At 38.6% G+C, this 22,194-nt stretch overlaps 1 protein-coding gene across 1 annotated transcript in view; it reads right to left on the bottom strand.

Annotated features, from left to right (window-relative positions):
- The window catches only part of LOC139726173 (band 3 anion transport protein-like), a 140,643-nt gene that overhangs the window by 15,138 nt on the left and 103,311 nt on the right, over positions 1-22,194 (bottom strand). The window contains exons 4-8 of the mRNA XM_071637251.1: positions 12,299-12,528; positions 7,219-7,301; positions 2,852-3,050; positions 1,808-1,946; positions 8-185 (exon numbers count right to left, since the gene is read on the bottom strand). Of these exons, the coding sequence (XP_071493352.1) occupies positions 8-185; positions 1,808-1,946; positions 2,852-3,050; positions 7,219-7,301; positions 12,299-12,528 (829 nt within the window). The remainder of the gene's footprint in view (positions 1-7; positions 186-1,807; positions 1,947-2,851; positions 3,051-7,218; positions 7,302-12,298; positions 12,529-22,194) is intronic.

Genomic DNA, 22,194 nt, shown 5'->3' with positions numbered 1-22,194 from the left:
TACTCACCCCGTTCCCGTTAGGGAAAGTGGTGCCTTCCATGGCGCTCATTGACCGGCTGACCTGCATGCCCACCGAGTTGTGCTGGTTCTGGTGCGACGTCCGGTGGTGGTGGCCAAAGTCGGCGATGGTCGACAGCCGCCTGATGGACGCCCGAACGATGTTGCTTGGCTCCTCATAATGGTGGCTTTAAGTGCATAATAATAAATGAGAAATTTGAAAGAGAGAGAAAAAAAAGGACAATTATTTTTTGGGAAGTGAAAACATAGTTCTCATATGCCTGCAGAAATGTGGATTTTTGCTCTAAAATGTGCACATGCGCATAAGAAATGTGTGAAATAATGACGTGATGAAAGTTTCAGCTGGGTAATGACAAAAATGGAAAACATTAGCCAAAAAGGTTTGCCAGAAGTACTACAGTCATAGAAAATACCTGATTGTGACTGCTATAAATTCTTTTTAAATAACTGATCATTGAAATTTGACAAATTGGACCACATCAGCATCCGGCAATCTCCTGGGCTTGAGTGAATCACATGCAGTTACACTGACTGTATTTTAAAAATAAACTGCTAGGGCACCGTCGATCATACATTATGTTCTACCCAGCAATGACTGAATGAGGAGGATGCTTCAGGAATAAAAGCTGTGTACTACAATTGAAATTATTTTACAACTGTGATCTCAAAATACTCCAAAACAAATCAAAATATCTGTGATTTATAGAAAAATCATCTAGTATATGAATTGATGATTGTAAATAGGACATTTGTTATTTTCTCAATTAACTTGCATCCAAATAGGAAAGACGAGTCATAACCCTGAAAAAAGCTTATCAACATGTGGTACTCTAGAGACTCGTCACATAAAGTGTAGCAGTCATGAAACTCTAGATTTCAATGACCTTAAAAAAAAAAAAAAAAACCAAACAACATCAGATCAACAATCAACTACACAGGAAGGAGTTAGCACAATATTATGTAACCAGTACTGCCTTAGTGATTACTATTTGTATTTACTGCCATGGGAATCACAGCTACCGGTACCATATCTGAAACTGAAACTTGTCGTGTTTCCTATACTAAACGTCACGGCCACTGATTAACAGGTAGATTTTACATAAACAGAAACCACAAACAATGCAATAATCTCACAGACAGCTGATGACTAATGATGCACAGACCCCCCACAATGACGTTAAATTGGTGGTGTCCCGGAACAAAGTGACATTGCTGTATTACGCTTTAAATCGACACTCTACTTGGAATAAGTCCACGACCATGCCCCCTGCTTGAAGATACTATGTTATGCAAGCTAGCACTAACACACAATGTCATTGTGAGAGCTGTAAGTGCTTCAGCACATGATACGATTAAGCATATTGTTTTGGTTGTGTACGGCAGACAGAGTAGCATTCACTGCACGACCTAAAAAAAAAAAAAATAGTTGTTGCTTCACTTGCTACTATGAACATTACATTAGCATCTACTATAAGGTCAAATATATCCTTTGCCCACTGCTAAGAAACTACTTTGCATAAAGTAGGATTGATACACTACAAACAACAGCAGCGACAACAGCAGCAACACCCTCCCCCCCCCCCAAAAAAAAATAGAAATTCACTGATGTTTTCTACTAATGTTACGGCTTTCAGTCGATCCACATTTATATTTGGGCTTTCATTTCCTTTACATTCCGCCTAAAGTTACATGAAGAGATATTTATTGAAGTTTTTGGGTAGCCCCCTACAGAATCAGGGAGAGTTGGCAGCTCTCCTGAATGCTTCAGAGCCAGAAGCAAGTCTCTCACCTTCCCAAACTCGCTCGGAGCATCTTGGAGATGACGAGGCGATCGTTGTGACTCATGTCGTGCTCCCTCTCGAGACCGTCGATGATGGCGTCGAAGATCCCTGGCAGGGTTGTCTTCTGGCAGTCTAGGAGCATCAGGCCTAAAAGGACAGATTTCACCAAAGCCAAGATTACAAACAGATGGTTTCAATATTGATTTTACCAGCAGCTGCAATGCAGTGCTGTACGCTAAGCTAAAATTTTAGGACAATAGACTCAAGTTACTCATCTACGTACTACTCTGGTTTGCTCTAAAGAAAGTTTCAAGACTAGAGGAGATCCTTGTGAGGGTCGTCTTCTGGCAGTCGAGGAGCATCAGGTCTAAACGGACAAGTTGCACCAAACCCAAGATTTGAAAATTGATGGTTAAAGATTGCCTTCACAAGCAGCTATACAATGCAGTGCAGTATGCTCAGCTAAATTTTACTCCAATAAACTCAAATTACTTGCCTAATTACTACTCTGGTTTGCTCTAAAGAAAGATTCAAGATTAGCAGAGATACACACGATGGTTGTCTTCTGGCAGTCTATGAGCATCAGGTCTTAATGGACAGGTTGCACCAAACCCAAGATTGCAAAGCAACTGTTATAATTGCCGTCACAACAAACTACAATTTGGCTAAAATTTTAGTTCAGTGCATTATATCAGGCCTTTTATAAGTGATCACATTCCCAACAAGGAGATGATAAACTATAAAGAACACTTGTGTTATGAATGGCAATATTTTGTGGAGCTGTGAGTGCCATGAATACCAGTAAAATTGTAAAAATTGAGAAGCAAAACCCTAGCAAGATACTGTATATGTCAGATGGAGTAAAGTGTCTTGAACAACCAAGGATGGGACTGTTGTAGCGATTAGATTAGACTCTTATTTGATTTCAAAAATTGCTGTAAATATATAACTCTGAGATGTAAGGCATTGCATCACAATGAAAAAGTAAGTACGATTGTCTGGAGTTTGGGTGTGGTGGTAGGAGTGACCATGGTGATGAGAAGGCATCTTACCATTCTCCAGGCCCTTGCGTAGCTGTGGGAGGCTGTTGAAGGTCAGGGAGGCGACGTGGGGCTTCCCCCATCTCTCCGAGCCATCCTCCCAGTCCTCCTCAAACTTGATCCACCTCGCCCTCTCCTTCCAGATCTTCTCTTGGAAGCCCTCCTCAGAGCTGTTGTGGTCGTACTGCCATGCATCTAACTGCACAAAGAGCTATAGTGGCAACCACAAACAGACGGACAGACAGATAGATAGATAGATAGATGGATAGATAGATAGATAGACAGACAGATAGATAGATAGACAGATAGATAGATAGACAGATAGATAGATAGACAGATAGATAGACAGACAGATAGATAGATAGACAGATAGATAGATGGATAGACAGATATATAGATAGGCAAGTAGGGAGAGCAAGAAAGAAAGTGAGAGATAGATAGATAGATAGATAGAAAGAAAAAGAGAGAGATAGAGGGAGAGAAAGACGATGCATTAATATGCATTGAAATTTTTACTTCAGGAAATATTCCACATTTAAGTCCATATATGAATACAGTTTTCTATCTGCAAAGGTAATACCAAATACTCAAAATACAGTTGAACATTGAATAATCTGACCAACAAATCAGAATCCTTTAGTGTGTTCAAGAAGTAACAAAGCCCCGTCGAAGTGACTTCCATGCCACCCACCGTGCAGCAACTGACCTGTTTTCCAAACCTCCTTTGCCGGCGACGGCTACTATGGTTGGCTCTCATGACGTTCGATTTCATCTTTGAAATCCCCTCCTGCATAAAGCACACTTCCAAAATGTCACTTTGAACGATCGTCAGGTGGTGCCTCTCTCCACAATCCAGTACGTAAAAATTATGTTTGAGACACAGAGAGGCGCTAGACTTGAGGAAGATGGATCAAATCCGCATGGTTCTCGATGGAGTGCGTGATCGGCGAACTATAAGAATGCAGCCAGCTTGTGCATCCAAACAGTGGAAATAGTTCTGCTGATGTGCTCACGACTGTCGCTGAGCACGTTTTAGCAAATTCACTCACTGGCAGCACATTTAAGAGAGAGCTTAGAAAAAAAAAACAAACCCAAAACACCACTTTGTAGGAAATGACAGATAGAGATAACAGGGTTGAGATCTGACTTGTTTCTCTGGTGGTGTAAATTGTTCCCGTGATGTCAAGAATTGTACATGACACATAATAGGTCACCCACCCTGACTGAGTAACAGATAATGGGGACACAGTATCAAAAGTAAACTGAAAACTTCAATTGGAAGAAAATTTTCAAAGCTATTCAAAATATTCACTTGTTAAACATTTTGCCCTAGTTCAGCACAGCTGGAAATTCATAAAAATTTCCATACCCCACAGCACTCCATGTGCACGAAGGCTAAGACAGAACAACAAAAAGAAGAAGAAACCGGCGCTATGGATTCTTTGTTTGACTGAGTCTCGTATGCCCTACAAATCAGGGTTTCAATCTTCTGCTCTCCTCCAACAATGATTCATTCTCCGGGTCTCAGTCTGAGCTAGAGAGCAAAGATCGGAGGATGCTGGATCCCAGATGGTGTCTGGTGAGATATTCCCAGCAGTGTGAACGTGTGAAGTGTGATGAGTGGAGGCTTATATCACTGCTTGATGCTCCAGAGATGCTCAAGAGGGAGGAAAACAATGATATTGGACAAGGACGGGATGAGAACAGATCACAGAATACACACAGCAAACCAAGGATCTTTACTTTGGTTCCTTAAGAACGTTTGAAGAAGACATCCTTCAGTCTTTGACTCAAGCAGAATATCTGGTCAGCAAAACAGCTACAAAATTTGTCACAATCTCCAAGAGTATTCTAGAATCCATCCTTCCAGAAATTTCAGATCTCTCCATAGAGTCAACTGTGGCCAGACAGAGAGACCGCAATGTGCAAAATGTCATCTTATTTGGAAGAACCTTGAAATACCATCAACAGCAAACATGAAACAAGCCAACTCAGGAGAAATTATACTGAAAAACAGATCATTGAGGTGGCATGTTATGACGCATGACTCAAATCTCAAGCAGAGAGAATCTCATTGTGTGTAATAAACAGCACAGAGAAGATGGGATGACCAGTGCCATGTAGCGGTCAACACAAAAACAGGAAAGTCAGTAAATGGAACACTTTATCCTTGAAACCTCTTATTCATGTCACCCACCGCTCATCGATCTTGCTCTTTTTAAGCTTGAAGGACACAATAGTCAATAGATTTATAGAACAGATGAATGTGACTTAGATTTATAAAACATTCCCTGACAATCAAGCACTAATATATAAAAGAGAGTCTCTTGAAAATACCAGTAAATGATTTCTGCAGCAAGTGATAAACAAATTGCCCTTCATCAACCTAAACAAATAGATGTAAGTACTGATTGCTAATTTGTTGATCACCAATTTGTTAATCAATTGCAATAAAAACAACTCGACAAAAAATTCATTGATTTGAATAAAGTAAGATTTTTGTCCTCCAATTCTGTCCGAACTAAGCACACATAACAGACTGATGCATAAAACCAGCTACAATGTATCATTGGTCTGCTATCATGTGCCCAAAAAATTTGAGCATTCATGTGTTTACAAGTCAGAGACTGAGATTTGTAGCTGCAACGAAACAAGAGGACATTCCTGCCTGAAAGAACACCAGCAACCCCCTCTCCCCCCCCCCAAAAAAAAAAACAGAACACATGCACACAAAAAAGAGAAACACAAATAAGAGGTACAAAAAAAAAGCAAAGATCTGCACATCACACATCCAAATATTCACAGAGCAGTGTATAAACTTCCAAGACCAGCATCAATCCAAATACAACAGACAAACTCCCCATTCAAGTTCAAAGGACATACCACCAGTAATCCCTACAAAAAGAGCCACTATGCAATGACCCCATTTACCAATACCTCTTTTGTTTACTCTGTGTAGTATGACCCTGAGGGAGGGGGGGGGGGGGAAGCTTGGCAATCACGTGACAATCACATGACAGCTACTGGGACAAAGAAGGTCATTAACCTCCAAGGTGTTAATTAGGCATCAGAGAAGCTAGTAGCCTGAAGGATAATGGCTTTTGTCCTATGTAAGCCACAGAATGGGAAATACCCTCCTCCATTCATTCAACCTTCGGTTTGAATGTCCTCAATTCACCTCTCCACACGGAGACCAATGTCAGTGACACATGTTCATACCTTGGCTGAAAATGTACACTGCAGAATAAGGAGTAGGAAATTCATCCTTGGTGACAGTACATTGTAAACTGCGAAATATGAACACATCCTTATACCATTCCATAGATTCTTATGGGAGAGAGAGAAAGAGCTAAAGCGGTGTTCATTTTCAGTTGATTTGTTTCATTGAGTGTATCTGTTCATCCTGGAATCATCCTACACTGAAATCTCATCTCCAAAAGCAGTGTGAATGTTCATGCGTCTTTCAGTGGGTAGATGCCCACATTGCAAGAAAACCCCAGTTACTATAAAAAGAGGTTAAATGGGCAGTTTCCCCACATGTGGATATTAGTAGTACATTGACAGAATATAAGTAGAGCACATCAGTGAAGTTTGAGAAAATTGGACAATCTGTTCAAAAGTAAAGAGTTTTGATTGTCCAATTTTACTCAAACTTCACTAATGTGTTTTACTAATATTCCTACATCTACTGAATCCATATACAGTTGTATCTTATATTTTGATGTCATACCCCTTTGATATGATATAGTGCCTCAAACTTTGTCGGCAAAGGAAAGAAAATAAGATGAGCACACTAATAGAAGGAAAAAAAAAAAGAGGCAAAACAGCAAACAGATTCAGGAAGTGTATGACTTCATACGATACGATAGAGGACCTGGTTTACACTAGTTTGGACCAGAGCAACATCGACAATACTTTCACTGAAGGTGGGCAGAAATCAACCCCTCAAAAAAACATGCTCCAAAATAGATCAGAGCTAGACAGCTGCTGTTACACAAGAAAGTTTGTGGACTGGACAACCTTCTGTCACTGACTGAGCCGGTTGATCTTGATTGAAAACAGAACAGACCAATGTCAGACACCCCTAGAACACTGTGATGTGCTTCATTTGGCCATTTCCAAATGAAAACAATCATGGGGATCAATGTCCTTTCGTTGCTTCTTGCTTCCAAAACGGACAACCAGAATCAATTCCAAGATCTGAAACTGTCAATGATTGCTATATAGAGCAAACTGAAGACACTGTTGCCGAAAGAAATTTTGTTAAGTCACTGTGTCTTGATTACAGTATGATGTACTGGTACATGTACTTCATGAATACATCATTCATACGTGTACAGCATGCCCAATCATGACAGTTGAACACAGGATTATCTTACCTCGTGAGGTTCATGGGCCCTCTTGGTGCTAATCGGGAAACGCTCTTGAGGGGTGAAACGTCTGCGATCCCTCCCCCTGGAATCTAGTGAAAGAAGAATGAATAGGGACATCATACATACAAATGGAGTGATAATCATATAACATACAAGAGTTTGACGAGAGAATTTGTACTCTGTGCTGTAAAGGTACTGTAACTGCACCATATTCATAAAATAGTGTTTGAGGGGACAGTCTCAAATTTCTCATCGTTGTGACAACAGTTAGGTTCACACACTGTTCCTAAACTTAAAACTCGAAAACTTAACTCTCGATGATTACAATAGCTTGTAGTTTAGCACCATCGTAACCAACATCATCGACAGTTAAGTTTTTGACCTAAACTTCAAGTTTGGCAACTGCGTGTGAACACTAACTTGGCAGCATTCAATTCCAGGTCACAATGAAATAATTACGTGAGATACTTCACATTCTACTCTATATAGCCACCAGCAACTTGTAAATGCCATTAGCACTCAAAAGAAATAAAAAAAAAAAAAATTGAATGAAATCTTTACAATTCTTATCACTGAGCTGGTTGCAGGAATACACATTTGACTGTGGAAGCATCCCCTATTCATAAAACCTTTTTTAATGAAATCTAGAATCTGCAAACCAGCTTCACTCCCAAATGAGAGAGCTGTACTGTACAATGTAAGTATGTACTTACAGTATACAATACCTACACGTACATTGTACTACTGCCTGGAATGAGTTAAATGCCTCCAAAGTTTAATTCATCTTTTTACTTCATACAGTATTCTTGATTTCACTTCAAACATTTTCATTTTCAACAAGAATATAAATGCACAATCACACAAAACAAACCATGGTAAAAAAACCCCAAGCAATATACATATTCTACATAATAGATCAAAATATAGTAGAATCATAAGATAAAAGGTTATAAAGCAAAGATGCATGATATTTACTAAATAATGTTGAAAATGAAGGGGAAGCCAAAAAGCAGGGCTTGCCATAGGCATTCCCCTCAGAGCAATTATTGACAAGGTACAGAAAAATGTTGGCTACAGAGAAACATACTTCAGGAAAAACATGTCTCATCTTTCAACATGCAATGTTGCTTATAATGTACAATGTATGTACACAGAAAAAAAAAGGAAAAAAAAACATGCCTGGGAGATGTTGCCATGACAACTTCCCATTAAAGCAGTGTTCCTGTTTATCTGAGTCCAGAATCAACAGTGCCAGCTGCATAAAAACCCTGCAATATGCAAACTGACTACACCCCCCCCCCCCCTCCACCTGAGAGCTACATTATGTACACTAGGTTTGTATGATAGGCTGTGCTCTGACCTTTTGTAACAATGAAATTTCTGTGAGGTTGAAAAAGTGTTGCAAAATGAAGATTTTTCTGCAGCCGTCACTGCATCTTCTGCCGCCAATAAAATCCAATAAATGATATCATTATCGTACCCGCAGTGATTAAAAAGTTGTAGTGACCGAAAACCGTTGGTGTATTACTGGCATAATGATGGCATTTGTAAGTAGCAGACTTTGTCCCTACCGCACACACTTTTGTGAAATGTAAATACAAATCAAACAACAAACATACACTGATGAGTTATGTTGTCCTTGATTTGTCTCCTACTGTTTGGCCACAAATGTACAAATGAGGGCTCAATGACCATTTCATTTGATGAAGATATCATATGATAACCTCAATTTCATGGCGATACAAGTGTGGAATAGAGAGGGGTATACTTGGGTACAATGACCCTTGTCGGACCAACTTTTCGATTATCTGTTGAATATTTGCTGACCACCACCTATCTAACTCTGATATTGCTCATAAAAATCAAGCGGACAAAAAATATGTGTTTTTACGCCCCACCAAAATACCTTATACAGATAATGAGATGAAATATATGTTACAGGCATGCATCTTCTCTTTATTTTCTTTCAATAAACCACACATTTTCATCTGTTAGACTGGTGTTTAGATTTTCCTCAGAACACCCACCTACCCTCCCACAACAGATTTCATCAGGATTTGCTTTTTCCGGCAATGAGCGACTGAGTAAATCAAGTTTCTACTGGTGCAACCTTCCATGAACCCAACTTGAAAATTGTCTGCATGAATGGTTGATGAGTAAGACATGGACCTTGAAACTAGGACCCTTAATCCTGACAGGAACCCAATTGCCTTTCCGTAGGATTACAATAACTCAAAAAGGAAAGTTGCCTATTATGCTTTGAGTGAAACAAAACAGCATCTTCTTTACCGAAGAAAAAAACAAAACCCAAAAACAATTTTGAGTGAAGAAAAAGCAAATACATTTTTACCTTGCCCCTGAACATTCATTAACATATCTTTTAGTATGCTAACATGAGGAATTGATACTGGAAAATACATGGAAACAATTTCTCATATTTTTCGCTGCGAAGTTAAAGCTTTGGAAAACAGTCTAGCAAATACAGACAAACGCATTAAAAACAAACAAACATGATAACCTTGGTAATATACACTTGTAAGCTTATCCAAGTAGGATTTGGACAAGGAAATGGCTGAAAGTTTCAGAGTAAAATATGTGTATTTCGAAAAGAACCTTACAGCTTCATAATCAGTACACTCTGGATATGTCATCTCATGTCCCTACATTTATGTGGGTCACAACACAGACTTAACGTTTTGTAGAGATCGTTCAAAACAAAATATCACAAAATTTTCCTCATCTAAGTCAATTTTACCTTCTTTTCTTTTCATTCAACCACATAGATGGGAACATTAAAGAAAAGACAAACTGCCAAAGCAAAGGCTGTAATTATTCTTTCTTTCATGTATTTTACAATACATGCCAAGGCAAATGGAACACTTACTCTTTTCAGTTACCAGTCCATCAGCATTTGGGTCACTACCAGCCATCACACCTGTTTTGAACCCTTTTGATGTTTAAAAAGCTAACTGCTCTTCTTTCTTTCTTTCTATAAAACAACAACTAACTGCTCCATAAGACTTGTGCTTGTAATTTGATCCTCTTGAATCTTTCCTTTGCAAATCATTCTTGAGGTGTGAACTTGTAGCTGAAGATGTCAGGGACAAAACCCTCGATCCTTTCTCTCCTTTCTCTTTCAAGAGGTTTTAAGACCTACTCTATTGTCTCAGAGGATTAGTCAGGCGTAATCTCTTAATCCACTGAGAAAACACTGCCTCAGATGTAGGTTGTTGTTGTTGTTGTTGTTTTGGTTTTAATGGCGGGTAGACTAGGGCTATCTGTTCCTGTAGTCTTTATTCAGACCTAGGTTTTTTTACACCATCCTGTCACTGTTGTACCTGTAATCAGTAGTCTAGGTGTCAGATTCAATTTGACAGAATACTGCTAATGTCAGACTAATTAATCAGTTGCCCAGTCTTGGAGTACCCCCCCTTTCTTTTTTTCTTTCTTTGTTTTTCTTTTCTTTTTTTTCTTACCTTTGTCTCATCTGCCTGGTTGAGACAATGCATTTGATGCCTCTATGTTTCATAAGATGAGAACACATGTATTGTCTGAGGAAAAAGCAATCCTGGAGACTAAAGACTATTGACAATACCAGTATTTCTTCACTGTATGTTCCTCTTGTACTAAGATATTGGGCAAAAGGTAATCTCATAATGTAACTGGAAACCACTTAAAACACATCACTGTTAACATGGACATTGCACTGTGCACAGACCAAGCTATAATGCACAATTCACTAACATCTAATAAAATTTGTGTCTGATTTCATTTCCACGTAGCTCTTAGTTGTAATTCTGTCACTTTGCATGTGACAAACATTTATTTGAGTGGCAAATTTTGCCTGTGATTTCCTATTCAGATTGCAGGTTGCAGACTGGAATGAACATTTCCATTTTGCTTCTGAACCTCCTACAAGCTTCTAAAATATCAATTGGCATGGCTAACGCCCACAGATTGGTACTTGGCATACATTTTTGATAATCCTGCAAGTTTCATGAACATGAGTTGTTATTCCTGATTTGACCTTTCGATAGCAATCATGACAGATTGTGGTGAAGAAGGCACCTGCTTCATGCAATTGTGGACTGAGAGATTCAAACTGCTATCTGGTTGGTTCGAGTATCTACATGTATCTGCATTATATATATAGTATATACAATATGTATTGAAACGGTGGATACACTGCATTCATCTTTTCATAAAGAATTTTGGCTCATAGAGAGCATATTTTGACTGAATGGGTGAAATTAAAGTAACACACCTTTTGAGGAAATCAAAACTGGTTAAAAATTCTTAATTACAAATGATAATTTGATACCTATGGGAGCCACAAAATGATAGCCTTTGTCATTAAACACTCTATATATTGTGAAAATTATAATTCACTACGCATACAAATGATCACAATATTACGCTGAAGTTGTGAAGAAGGAAACTGAGTATTAAATCCCATATTCATTATAACTGGTGTCATGAGGTTGGCATAAATCCTCTCCAAAAGGATGAAAATACTGATCTTTCTCCTACAAGTGGTTAAACTGGGTATGCTCAGTATGAGCTGTACATTCAAGACAGCCTTTTTATGGTACCAGTTGTAATTAGAGGTTGTATGATGGCCCAACATTGAATTTATCTGATTGTCTGTTCAATTTTGCTACTTATTTAATGCATCTCTAGGGTGACAAGACCCTGTATCTCACAGATAATGAATTTTCACGGAAGCAACAAACTTTTTGATTTTTAAAAACATTTTTGCAAAACGAACATCAATGTTGGCATCAAATAATATATTTCGATTACAGTAACGATTGTAATTTATAGAACTCAAATCACTATGTCTGATACTCAAGACTGAGTTAGAAGGTTTTTTAATCATATCTAATGCCAAATGAGTTACAAGGTCTTATCACCTCCAAGGACATTATATGCACGCCAGCACAAAATCAGCTGAGATGCTCAAGCAGCCAAAGGAGTCAAGTCTGCCGTTGCCATTGGCAAGGTAAGTGGATACTCCGTCATATTGATTGTATGATCATGGCCCAGAGACGGTTAATGCTTCTCTTACTAATCTCCTTAAACTCACCATCTTCGTAGTTGTCGTCGGTGTCGTTCTTCTCTCCGCCGTCCACGGCGTCGGTCTCAGACTCATCGTCTCCCCCGATCTTGAGCTGCACCTGCGGTCTCCCATCCTCCCGCTTCTTGTACCTTCGCATCGAGGGCGGGGTCGTCGTTGCCGCGGACTCCTCCTTCACGCTGTCCAGGGCCAGCTGAACCCTGCGGTTGGGGTCGTGCGCCCGCGTCTTCTTGCGCAAGCTGTCGAAAAGAAATGGGGAGAGCAACATAGTCGTAAGTACGGAGAAGCCATGATTAAACTGGACCCGGAATGGATAAAATAGCTTTTTCGTAAGAATAGAGTGAAGTCCTGTATTGATATTACAACTAAGGTTTCATCAGCTAACCCACATAAACATGTTTGTAACTCTTGGATTGCTTTCTGCACGCACCATCACCTTGTTGTGTGTGCTTAGTATTGGGCAATTATCTGGAGAGAAAGCCCAAGGAGGCTGGGATAAGGAGGCTAGATATCAAAGAAACAGCAGTGACACACAGAGAAGTAAATGAGAATGAGAGATAGAGATAGATAGATACAATGTAGATAGATAGATAGATAGATAGATAGATAGATAGATAGATAGATAGATAGAAAGATAGATAGATAGATAGATAGATAGATAGATAGATAGATAGATAGATATATAGATAGAAAGATAGATAGATAGATAGATAGATAGATAGATATATAGATAGATAGAGAGATAGATAGATTTATATAGAGAGATAAATAGATAGACAGGGATATAGACAGATGGATAGGTAGATAGAGAGTGTGTCTAGAGAAGAGAAAAAATAATAATTTTACGATATATGGAAATGCAGGTCTTCTGCACAGGCAGTGAAAGCTGAGTCTGCTAAAATTTTAATTGATCAAAGAGTCCTGAAGTTAACACAAACTCAGATTGAGGATACGCATGATTGAATCAACAACTTTTTCATCCAGGAGCCGCTATACGTACAAACTTTCATTTCTACAAACTTTTCACTTATCTTTGAGCACAAGTGTACACACAGCCATCATTCATGCTGTATGTATACAACACACAAGCATTCATTTTCACATAGCACTCTTCCGTCACTTTGCGGCAGTAAAAAGTACTGAACGACATTTGCATGTCGACAGGATGTTTTCATGGTTTTGCATGAATTTGTCTACTTGGCTGCTACTTTATATCACATGAGTGAAGTACGACTGTGCATATCATATCCTCAAATTCTGAAATCAATATCAATTCAATTGAATCGATTACAAACTAGTACTGCCTGCCAGCATAATACTTGATTGCTTTTTTCCCCCCAATATCCTGCATCATTCTTTCCTTAAACTATCAATTCTATGATCTATACCTGGGAAAAGAGAGGAAATAAAAACACATTTCATATTCCAAGGGTTGACAAAATTCCACCGATACAAATCCTCTCTTGTATGGACAGGTCTGAACTACTTGCATCCAGGAACCTTTTGGCAGGAATGAAAATGTTTTTAATAGCAATCTCTTCTGTGTGTTTTTTTTTTTTGGCCCATTTCTGTACTTGCAAAATTATGACAGGAAAGGACAAAAATAGCAACAACCAAGAAATAAGGACCATCCAAAAAGTCACCAAAGGAAATCTGACAAATTTCTGGTCATTTCACCTCTTTGTGAACTCAACCTCGGAACCAAGAAGTGTTTAACACTTGAAGGAACCAAATGAAATAACAACAGTTTCCTTTTGGCTCAATGCTGGAGTGAGTGGGAGCGGACAGAAGTTGAAATTGGGGAGAAGGACATCTGAAAAGTTATTCTGGAGGACAAGGAGAAGAAGGCTGGGTTTGGAGGAGACTGGACGTGAATCGTGAGAAGATGAGGACAAAGAAGGTGAAGAAATAAGGAATGGAGAACAGAGGAAAGAATGAAACGAGGGAGATGAAAAACGAAACCCCAAAGATTTTCATGCTATGATGATTAGACGATAAAATCTTCAAGGAAACCAGGCAAACACTGAAATCATGAACCCGAGTTATCAAAAACACTGTAACAAATTTGGCAATTACCAAATAAGGAAAGAAATAGTATGAAAACTACATGTATATGGACATAAAGCAAGGATTTTTGTCCCAGATATCGAAAAATGTTGCGTTGTCATATATATGATACTGTATATTTTGTAATTAGAAACCATTGCGGGGAAATGAGAAATTAGCATTAACTATCCCTTTTTCAGGAGAAAAAATGGTGACTTCCCATCGCAAATCTGAATTATGAAAGACAATATTTTCCCGGATTTGTTGATTTTGTGAATATCACCTGACTCGCAAAATTCACAAAAATGAAAACATGCATACAATACATCCCAGTTGCCTAAGCAAAAGCCTGTTGGCGCAACCATGACAAACTGCAGGTGCAAACAACATCAAGGGGACCTATAAAAAAAGCATTAATCTGACTGGATTAGTAGATCTTGTCGAGACTAATGCATCAGCCAATCTCAGCACCGCAGCAAGACAGCACAATATACATTAACTCCATCTTAGCACCGCAGGGCACTAGCACAAAACACTTCACCATTAAAGAAAGACTTCTATGGCAAAGTGCTCCAAGGCCCCACCATAAAACAGATAAGTACGAGCTTAAAACTTTCAAATCAATGCCTCCGTCTAGTGCGAGGCGGCAAACAAACAAGTTGCCATAGCAATGAAATGACACATTTTGCTAATTTCAAAGAGTAGACTTTCCCCCTTGATTATTCCTGCCTCACATTCCCCTATTAAAAACAGAGCTACAATTTCAAAAGCCTTTCCTAGCAATAAATCAGATTCCTGTGAGGAATTGGTTTGAGCAGCTAATGGGGGAACAAAAAGTTGAATTCAACCAAAAACAGTCGAGCATTGATGCATCAAATCATATTGTACCTATTTACCATTATGACACATTCTCCCTTCTCTTTCTAAGGTTGGGGCAAGTGGGCATGCTCCCTAGGGCTAGTAACATTAGTCCATGGCGGAAACATACTGTGGCCAACTATGGCTATCACATTTTAAATGTACCATGGCATATTGCAATTTATCGATCAGTTTGTGTGCGGTTGTGCGATTGAGCAAAATATGTGAAGTTGGCAAGCGGTCGGCTGAGTCGGGGGTGTGAACGTAACTCCAATACTGTAGACATCAGTGGTATTTCTGTCAGAGTAAGGGGTCAACATACAGTCAGAATGCAGTATGTAATGTGGGTGGATGACCAACAGGGTATATATACAGTCTACCAGCCACTTTCCAAACAGTAAATAATGTTGGTTTTGTTCTTAGTCCCGTTTAATCTGGAGCGTTTCCTGTCGACCCTGGCATCTGGCTGTGTCACATCGAGCCCTTCTCACGCAATAGGAAGGGTTATAGCCCAGACAACTGGACGTATAGTATATAGTATATATAGTATAAGTACTATTTACCACACATGCTGTAATACTTTTGGAGATGATAGATTACACTACGTACTTGCCCTTCGTGGAATTTGGTTTTCATTGGTATCACCACGGAAGTTCAGTAAAACAATGCGGTTTACTATCTAGATTTGTGTGGGTGTGGGTGTGCGTGAGACAGGGTTCCGCAAAAAGGGTCAGCGGCCTTATATTACATCATGTTGAACGATAATTTCCACGCTTCAGTGCCATTTTCGTCATCGATGGCAGTAATGACAGGGTGGATGGGGGAGTTGAACGGGATAGCTCTAGAAAAACAATTAACAGGTTGTTTGCCTTGATCAAATCTGTATTATGGTGATGATCATTAAGCTCTTAGTATTCATGTCCGCCCACAATTAACTGGCCACTGTAAACTTATTATCCTTGATGAGCTGTTCCGATATACTAAATTATTCATGAGCATCCTATTTTCTGCCCTAGGTAGATACCAATGGGGGGGGGGGGGATGGGCAGAATGGTCTCTGAAAGCAGAAAAAAAAGGAAAACGATGAACAATGACTCAGTTCATCATGGTATGACACATCAATCATCACGCATATCAGAGGAATAGAATCACACATATTTGTATACATTTACCCAATAACATTTTGTGCCCCCTTTCCGTTGCACTGGACTGCACTTGAATCATCATTACCTCTGCCAAGGGAGGAGGTTGTTTTCGTTACTTTTGGTTTGTTTGGTAGTTAGTTAGTTAGAGTTTGTTTGTTTGTCCGTGTGCACAATAACTCAAAAAGTAGTAAACAGATTTGGATGAAACTTGCAGGAAAGGTTGAGAATGAAACAAGGAACAGATGATTACATTTTGGTAGTGATCCGTAAATTTGTATGGGTTTTATGAAGGATTTTCGATATTTTGCCATGTGGGGTCAATGAACTTGGGAGTTCAAGCTGCGCATTTTTGAAGTTTTCATGCACGCACTAAAAGTGCGTGCTCTAGTTTCTGCTGGGGCGAGGCGCGACGCGCATCTGAGGGTTTATGACGTAACAAAGGTTTCTATATTGGGAAATCAGGCGATTTTTCAGTGGGCGGAAATCACTGATCTCTACGGAAGAGCAAGATCATCGGTAGAAAGTAACTGCTTGGCGGAGGTCTGCGCTCTCGGAGTGCTTTTCTATGCTCAATAAGAAATAGTTATTATTATTATTATTATTCTAGTTTTAATCATAAAATCATGCATACACCTGTAGAATGTGACTTCTTCAAGTGTATATTGAAGTCTTATTTCAAAATTACATGAAGTGTACTCATGGAAAACTGGAAAACACAATATATCACCTGACATATCATTCACAAAAAAGATGTATTTTCAATTAATTCCAATGATGTTACAACTTGTTTGATAAACGACCACTTGTCGTCGGATAATTGCCAGCTGGCAGCTGCTGGTAATTTACATTCAGGCCCATGGATTATGCAAATTATCAGTGCGTATGTGCAGGACATAGTGCTTACTGCCTATGCCAACAGACATCCATCCAATACTGTAAAACACAATATTTTCGCGGCATTAAATTTTCACGAATTGGAGCCGACGGCCTTTTTTGCGGCGTGAAATTTTTGTGAGTTGTCTTTAACATTCAATGCGTATAGTGTAGACAAGAACTTTCATGTGCATTTTAATTTTTGCGAATCTTGGCTCTCGCGAAATCCGCAAAATTAAAATGCACACAAACACTCCTCGTTTTACAGTACTAATGAATGTGTGCTAACACTAGCATGTGCAACATGTATGAATACAGTATTTTTTGCTTGTAGTTCATAGATGAAATAAAAACCATGGATTTGATTCAAGCTACTTTAGTGTATTTGAGCCCCTGTGTTATATCCATCATATGCACAATGCAAATTAATTGTTCTTCCTGACATTTTGTCATCAGTAACATTCTACATCGCAAATGGTCTAGCAATGAAAAATTCAAATGCTGTGGCCATGTCGCTACAATGATGATAAATTGCAATTAAAGGACAAGTTCACCTTCATAAACATAAGGATTGAGAGAATGTAGCAATATTAGTAGAACACATCATTTAAAGTTTGAGGAATATCAGACAATCCGTTCAAAATTTATGAATTTTTGAAGTTTTTGTGCAGTACCCGCTGGATGAGAAGACTACTGCAGTGGATGAATAACTTACGTACAATGATATAAGGAAAATATAAAGAGAATTTCACAAAATTCCATCTTTTGAAAAAAGTACACATTCCCCTGACTCGTTACCGACAAATGTTATGGGTAATATTATTCCCCCTGCCTTTAGAAGGAGGCAAGTCAAGTGCTCTTTTATTATGCAAAAAAAGTGAAAATATGTTGAATTTTCTTTTACATTCTCTTTATACTGTTGTACGCATATGACTCACAAGCTGTAGTAGTCTCCTCATCAAGCGGTTCCAACACAAAAATTTTAAAAATTCATAACTTTTGCATCGATTGTCCAATTTTCCTCAAACTTTCACTGATGTGTTCTACTAATATTGTTGCATTTTCTCAATCCTTCTGTTTATGAAGGTGAACTTGTCCTTTAAGGCCATTGCCATGGCAACAAGCAGAAAAAAAAGCTCCTAAAAGCTGCCAGTCTCTTGCCTTATCATCTAAATTACTGTGACAGTATGAAATTTGGGTTGGGGGGGGGGGGGGGTCCTGATTTTTGTTTTTTTCAGGGTTCTTCTTTTTACAAAGATTTCTGCCGGTAGCTTTTGTTTTGAGAATTCTGAACATGAAACTTTCGCCTGGGATGTGCTGCCATATATTGTAGATCGATGCTTGCCAGATTTGACCAACTACCAGATTTCTTCCATTGAGAATGATAACTTGTCTATGATTTTCCTGTCAGATTCAGTCAGAATGCAGCTAAAATGAAGAAGATGATAATGATAATGAGATATCACAATGATACCGATGGTGTTACTAATAAACATGGTAACATTAATAATATGAAAAATAACAATAATGATGATGATGATGATGATGATGATGATGATGATGATGATAATAATAATAATAATAATAATAATAATAATAATAATAATAATAATAATAATAATAATAATAATAATAATAATAATAATAATAATAATAATAATAATAATAATAATAATAATGATAATAATAATAATAATAATAATAATAATAATGACAATAATAATAATAATGCTAACAATAATAACAATGAAATCATAGTAAAAAGGATTATTTCAATATTGGCAATAAAACAGCATCAGGAATATAATGATCTCTTTTAGATCGCACACAATTCTGTCATATTGTACCATCTCCTAGTAGTCCTGAACATATAAGAAGAAAGAGGGGGATAACTTTGCAATTATTCTGCACAAAAGCAGTCATGGCAATGGAAAGTTTTCCACCAGTCAATAACATGTCCAAAATTGGCAGCGCAGAAATCTTCGCAAATGTTGAGAAATCCAACGTCTGGCAAGTGACTTTGAAAAGACTTACGTAAAGTACATTGTACATACACGTGGTAGGTCAATGGAGAGCTTGTGATTGTTGTTGTTTGTTGTTTTTTACTACTTGTAAAATGAAAGAATGAAAGTGACAACTTTAGAGGGAGATAATAAAGCAGATATATACATGTATATATGTAAACTCCTCGTGTCTCAATTTCCCACAAGTACAAGAAAAGCACGTGCATATTTCCACGTTTTGATAGCGCACATTTTACAACAAATCAAACAAATAAATAAACTGAGCAGAGGCCTTCCGGGGAAATGAATCGCAGTGTCCTGCTGGAAAAGACACAAGTCTGTTGAAAATGGGATGATGGAAAAAGCAATCAAGTGAACTATATCATTTAATGATAATCAAAGACATCTGATTTCCGTATATGTACACCAGATAACCTACTGTATAATGGCGTCCATTCTGGGTCTGGTTCCAGACACACAAAGGTATTTTTCGTCAGAAGTTCGACAGCAATCTGTTTGTTGTTGTTTTTGTCTTTGTCCTTGTTTGTAAACGACAGTAACTTCATACACGTAAGAAAGCAAAAATGGTATTGTATTTTCTGTCTGCAAGCTGAAATGAGAGTACTAAACTGTTTTCAAAGATCTCTCACAGGACTCGGAAGAGACTATGCAAATCTGCACAGTTACGGATCCTTGTCGTTCTTCATGTTGTCGACAGTTTCCATGCAAATTTTTCTCGCAACAAAGTCCCAAATCCTCTTTTAAGCATGGCTGAGCAATGAGACACAAACACTCCTCACGATGAATAAAACAATTCTCTTCACTGATTTGGTCCTTCCTGAGTGGTGTCCACTAAACTAGTGACACATTCAGCAACAAACAACAACCGATATATGGAAGAACCGTGGATGGAAGAACTGCAGCTACAGTGAGTTAAAATTCACACTGAATATGAAGTTGAGTGAGAGCCGGCGTATCATAGACCATGGACGATGTGATCAAAATACCTCCACCACACCAGTATACACCATGTGGAGAGAGGTACAGACTGTGAAGTTGTGGAACCAAACAAGCTACACCTGTTTCTCCACTTTATACCACATACGCACGCTGCTAATGTTTGGCACAGTGGGTATCAGTGAACTGTGGGCTCAAAGGGGGCATAATTGAATCCTCCTCTTTGTTCAAGGCACATAAGTACAACTTCTAAATATGGGAGACATTACAAATGTTGCAGCGGTCAGTCTGTGCTTACGCTGCGGCCTTAACGTGCAAAGACCAGTCACAGTTGACCCTCTGCATGTATATTCATGCCCCATGTCCGCCGCAATTCTGGGAAGGTGGGTGGTACTAGCCAGTGAGTAATAGGTACTCCCCCTTTCCAGTGGGGAAACTGTTTACACCCCTTCGGAACTACCAGCCAACCGCAGGAAGAGCGGGCACTAAAGTGGCTGGTAGTTGGTGCACATGAAAAGCAGTGGCATGTGTAGCTACATAGAGAGTCATCTGATTTCTCGCGGGAAGATCTTTCAAAGCCTGCCGTGTATTGATTATGATGCAGCTTACGGTGCGTGATATGCTCTTTCCGGGCAGGTCCTTTTCACGCACAAAGACACACACTGCCAGCACAATTTCCCCTCACTTGCATATTATACCACAACACTGTCTGTATGTATTACAGTATACCAACAAGTGTGCATATATGTATGTCTTTGTGTGTGTGTTTCTGTGTGTATTTGTGTGTCACTGTGTGTTTGTGTGCAGCTGTCCTGAGTGGGAAGTTATTGTGCAGTATTAAATTGTTGTGTAGTGTGTGCACTCAAGTATGACACAAGTCCGCCCAAGTTGAGGTTATATTCAATGCCATGCCATTATGAGGTAGAATTTGAAGGCAAAACAGAAAACCCTGAAGACAAGTATTAGATAAGAGCATCAATGAAAACCTATAGCTAGCTTAATCGATGTGTCCATGGGTCTAACAGCTGCTATAATAATGTCCTGAACAAATTTCTAACTGATTTAGGTACCTCGGTACATTAATAACACAAAATCATGATTTTGGCCGATACACTGGCAATTACACTACAACCCCTTCCACCTAGAGTGCATAATTTCTAGGTTATTGCAACAAAACAAAAATTTCATGTGTTTCCTTATCGATTTTATGAAAAACAAAACAAAACGGAACTTTAGTGCAAACTTTTGTGTAAGACATGTGAGACCGTAACATGCTGTAAAGCGAGGAATCTTCGCGTGCATTTTAATTTTGCGAATTTCATGAGCGGCAACTTTTGCAAAATTAAAATGCACACAAAGGTTCTTGCCTACACAATATGCAGTGGATGCCAGTGACAATTCGCGAAAATTTCATGCTGCCAGAAAGGTCGTCAGCTCCAATTCGCGAAATCTTCATGCCGCAAATATATCGTGTTTTACAGTAATCATGTCGCCAAATATTCATCCTTTTGCTTTTCTAGCATAATGAAAAAACAAACAAGCAAAACACCTGACTTTATTACCTACATGTAATTCTGAAAACAGGAGGAGTTATATTACATTTAGTATTTAGAGGAGGTAATGTGTACTTTTTGTAGATATGAAATTATGTGTAAATTAATTCCCATTACATTTTCTTTATATTGTTGTACATGCATGACAGCATAAACTGTTGGAGTCTTCTAATCCAGTGATGGCTGCATGGAAACTGTAAAAATTCATAACTTTTGAAAGATCCGTCCACCTTTCTTCAAACATCGCTGATGTGTTCTACTAATATTCCAGCATTCATTCGAAGCACATGTGTTTGGACTGCATACCTCTTCAAATTATACCTGTAACTTTTTTGTTCAGGTGTGATTATTTTGAAACTTTTATGATTCTACTATACTGTAAAACATGATATTTTCGCGGCACGAAATTTTCGCGAATTGGAGCTGACGGCCTTTTTTGCGGCATGAAATTTTTGCGAGTTGCCTCTAAC

The sequence above is a fragment of the Diadema antillarum genome, unplaced genomic scaffold (assembly GCF_040938485.1).
Source record: "Diadema antillarum isolate AM-2024a unplaced genomic scaffold, OU_Dant_1.0 seq00000079_RagTag, whole genome shotgun sequence".
In the NCBI taxonomy this organism is placed as follows: Eukaryota; Metazoa; Echinodermata; class Echinoidea; order Diadematoida; family Diadematidae; genus Diadema; species Diadema antillarum.
The sequence above is the reverse complement of the archived record's forward strand: the minus strand, read 5'-3'. Positions and strand labels throughout refer to the sequence as shown.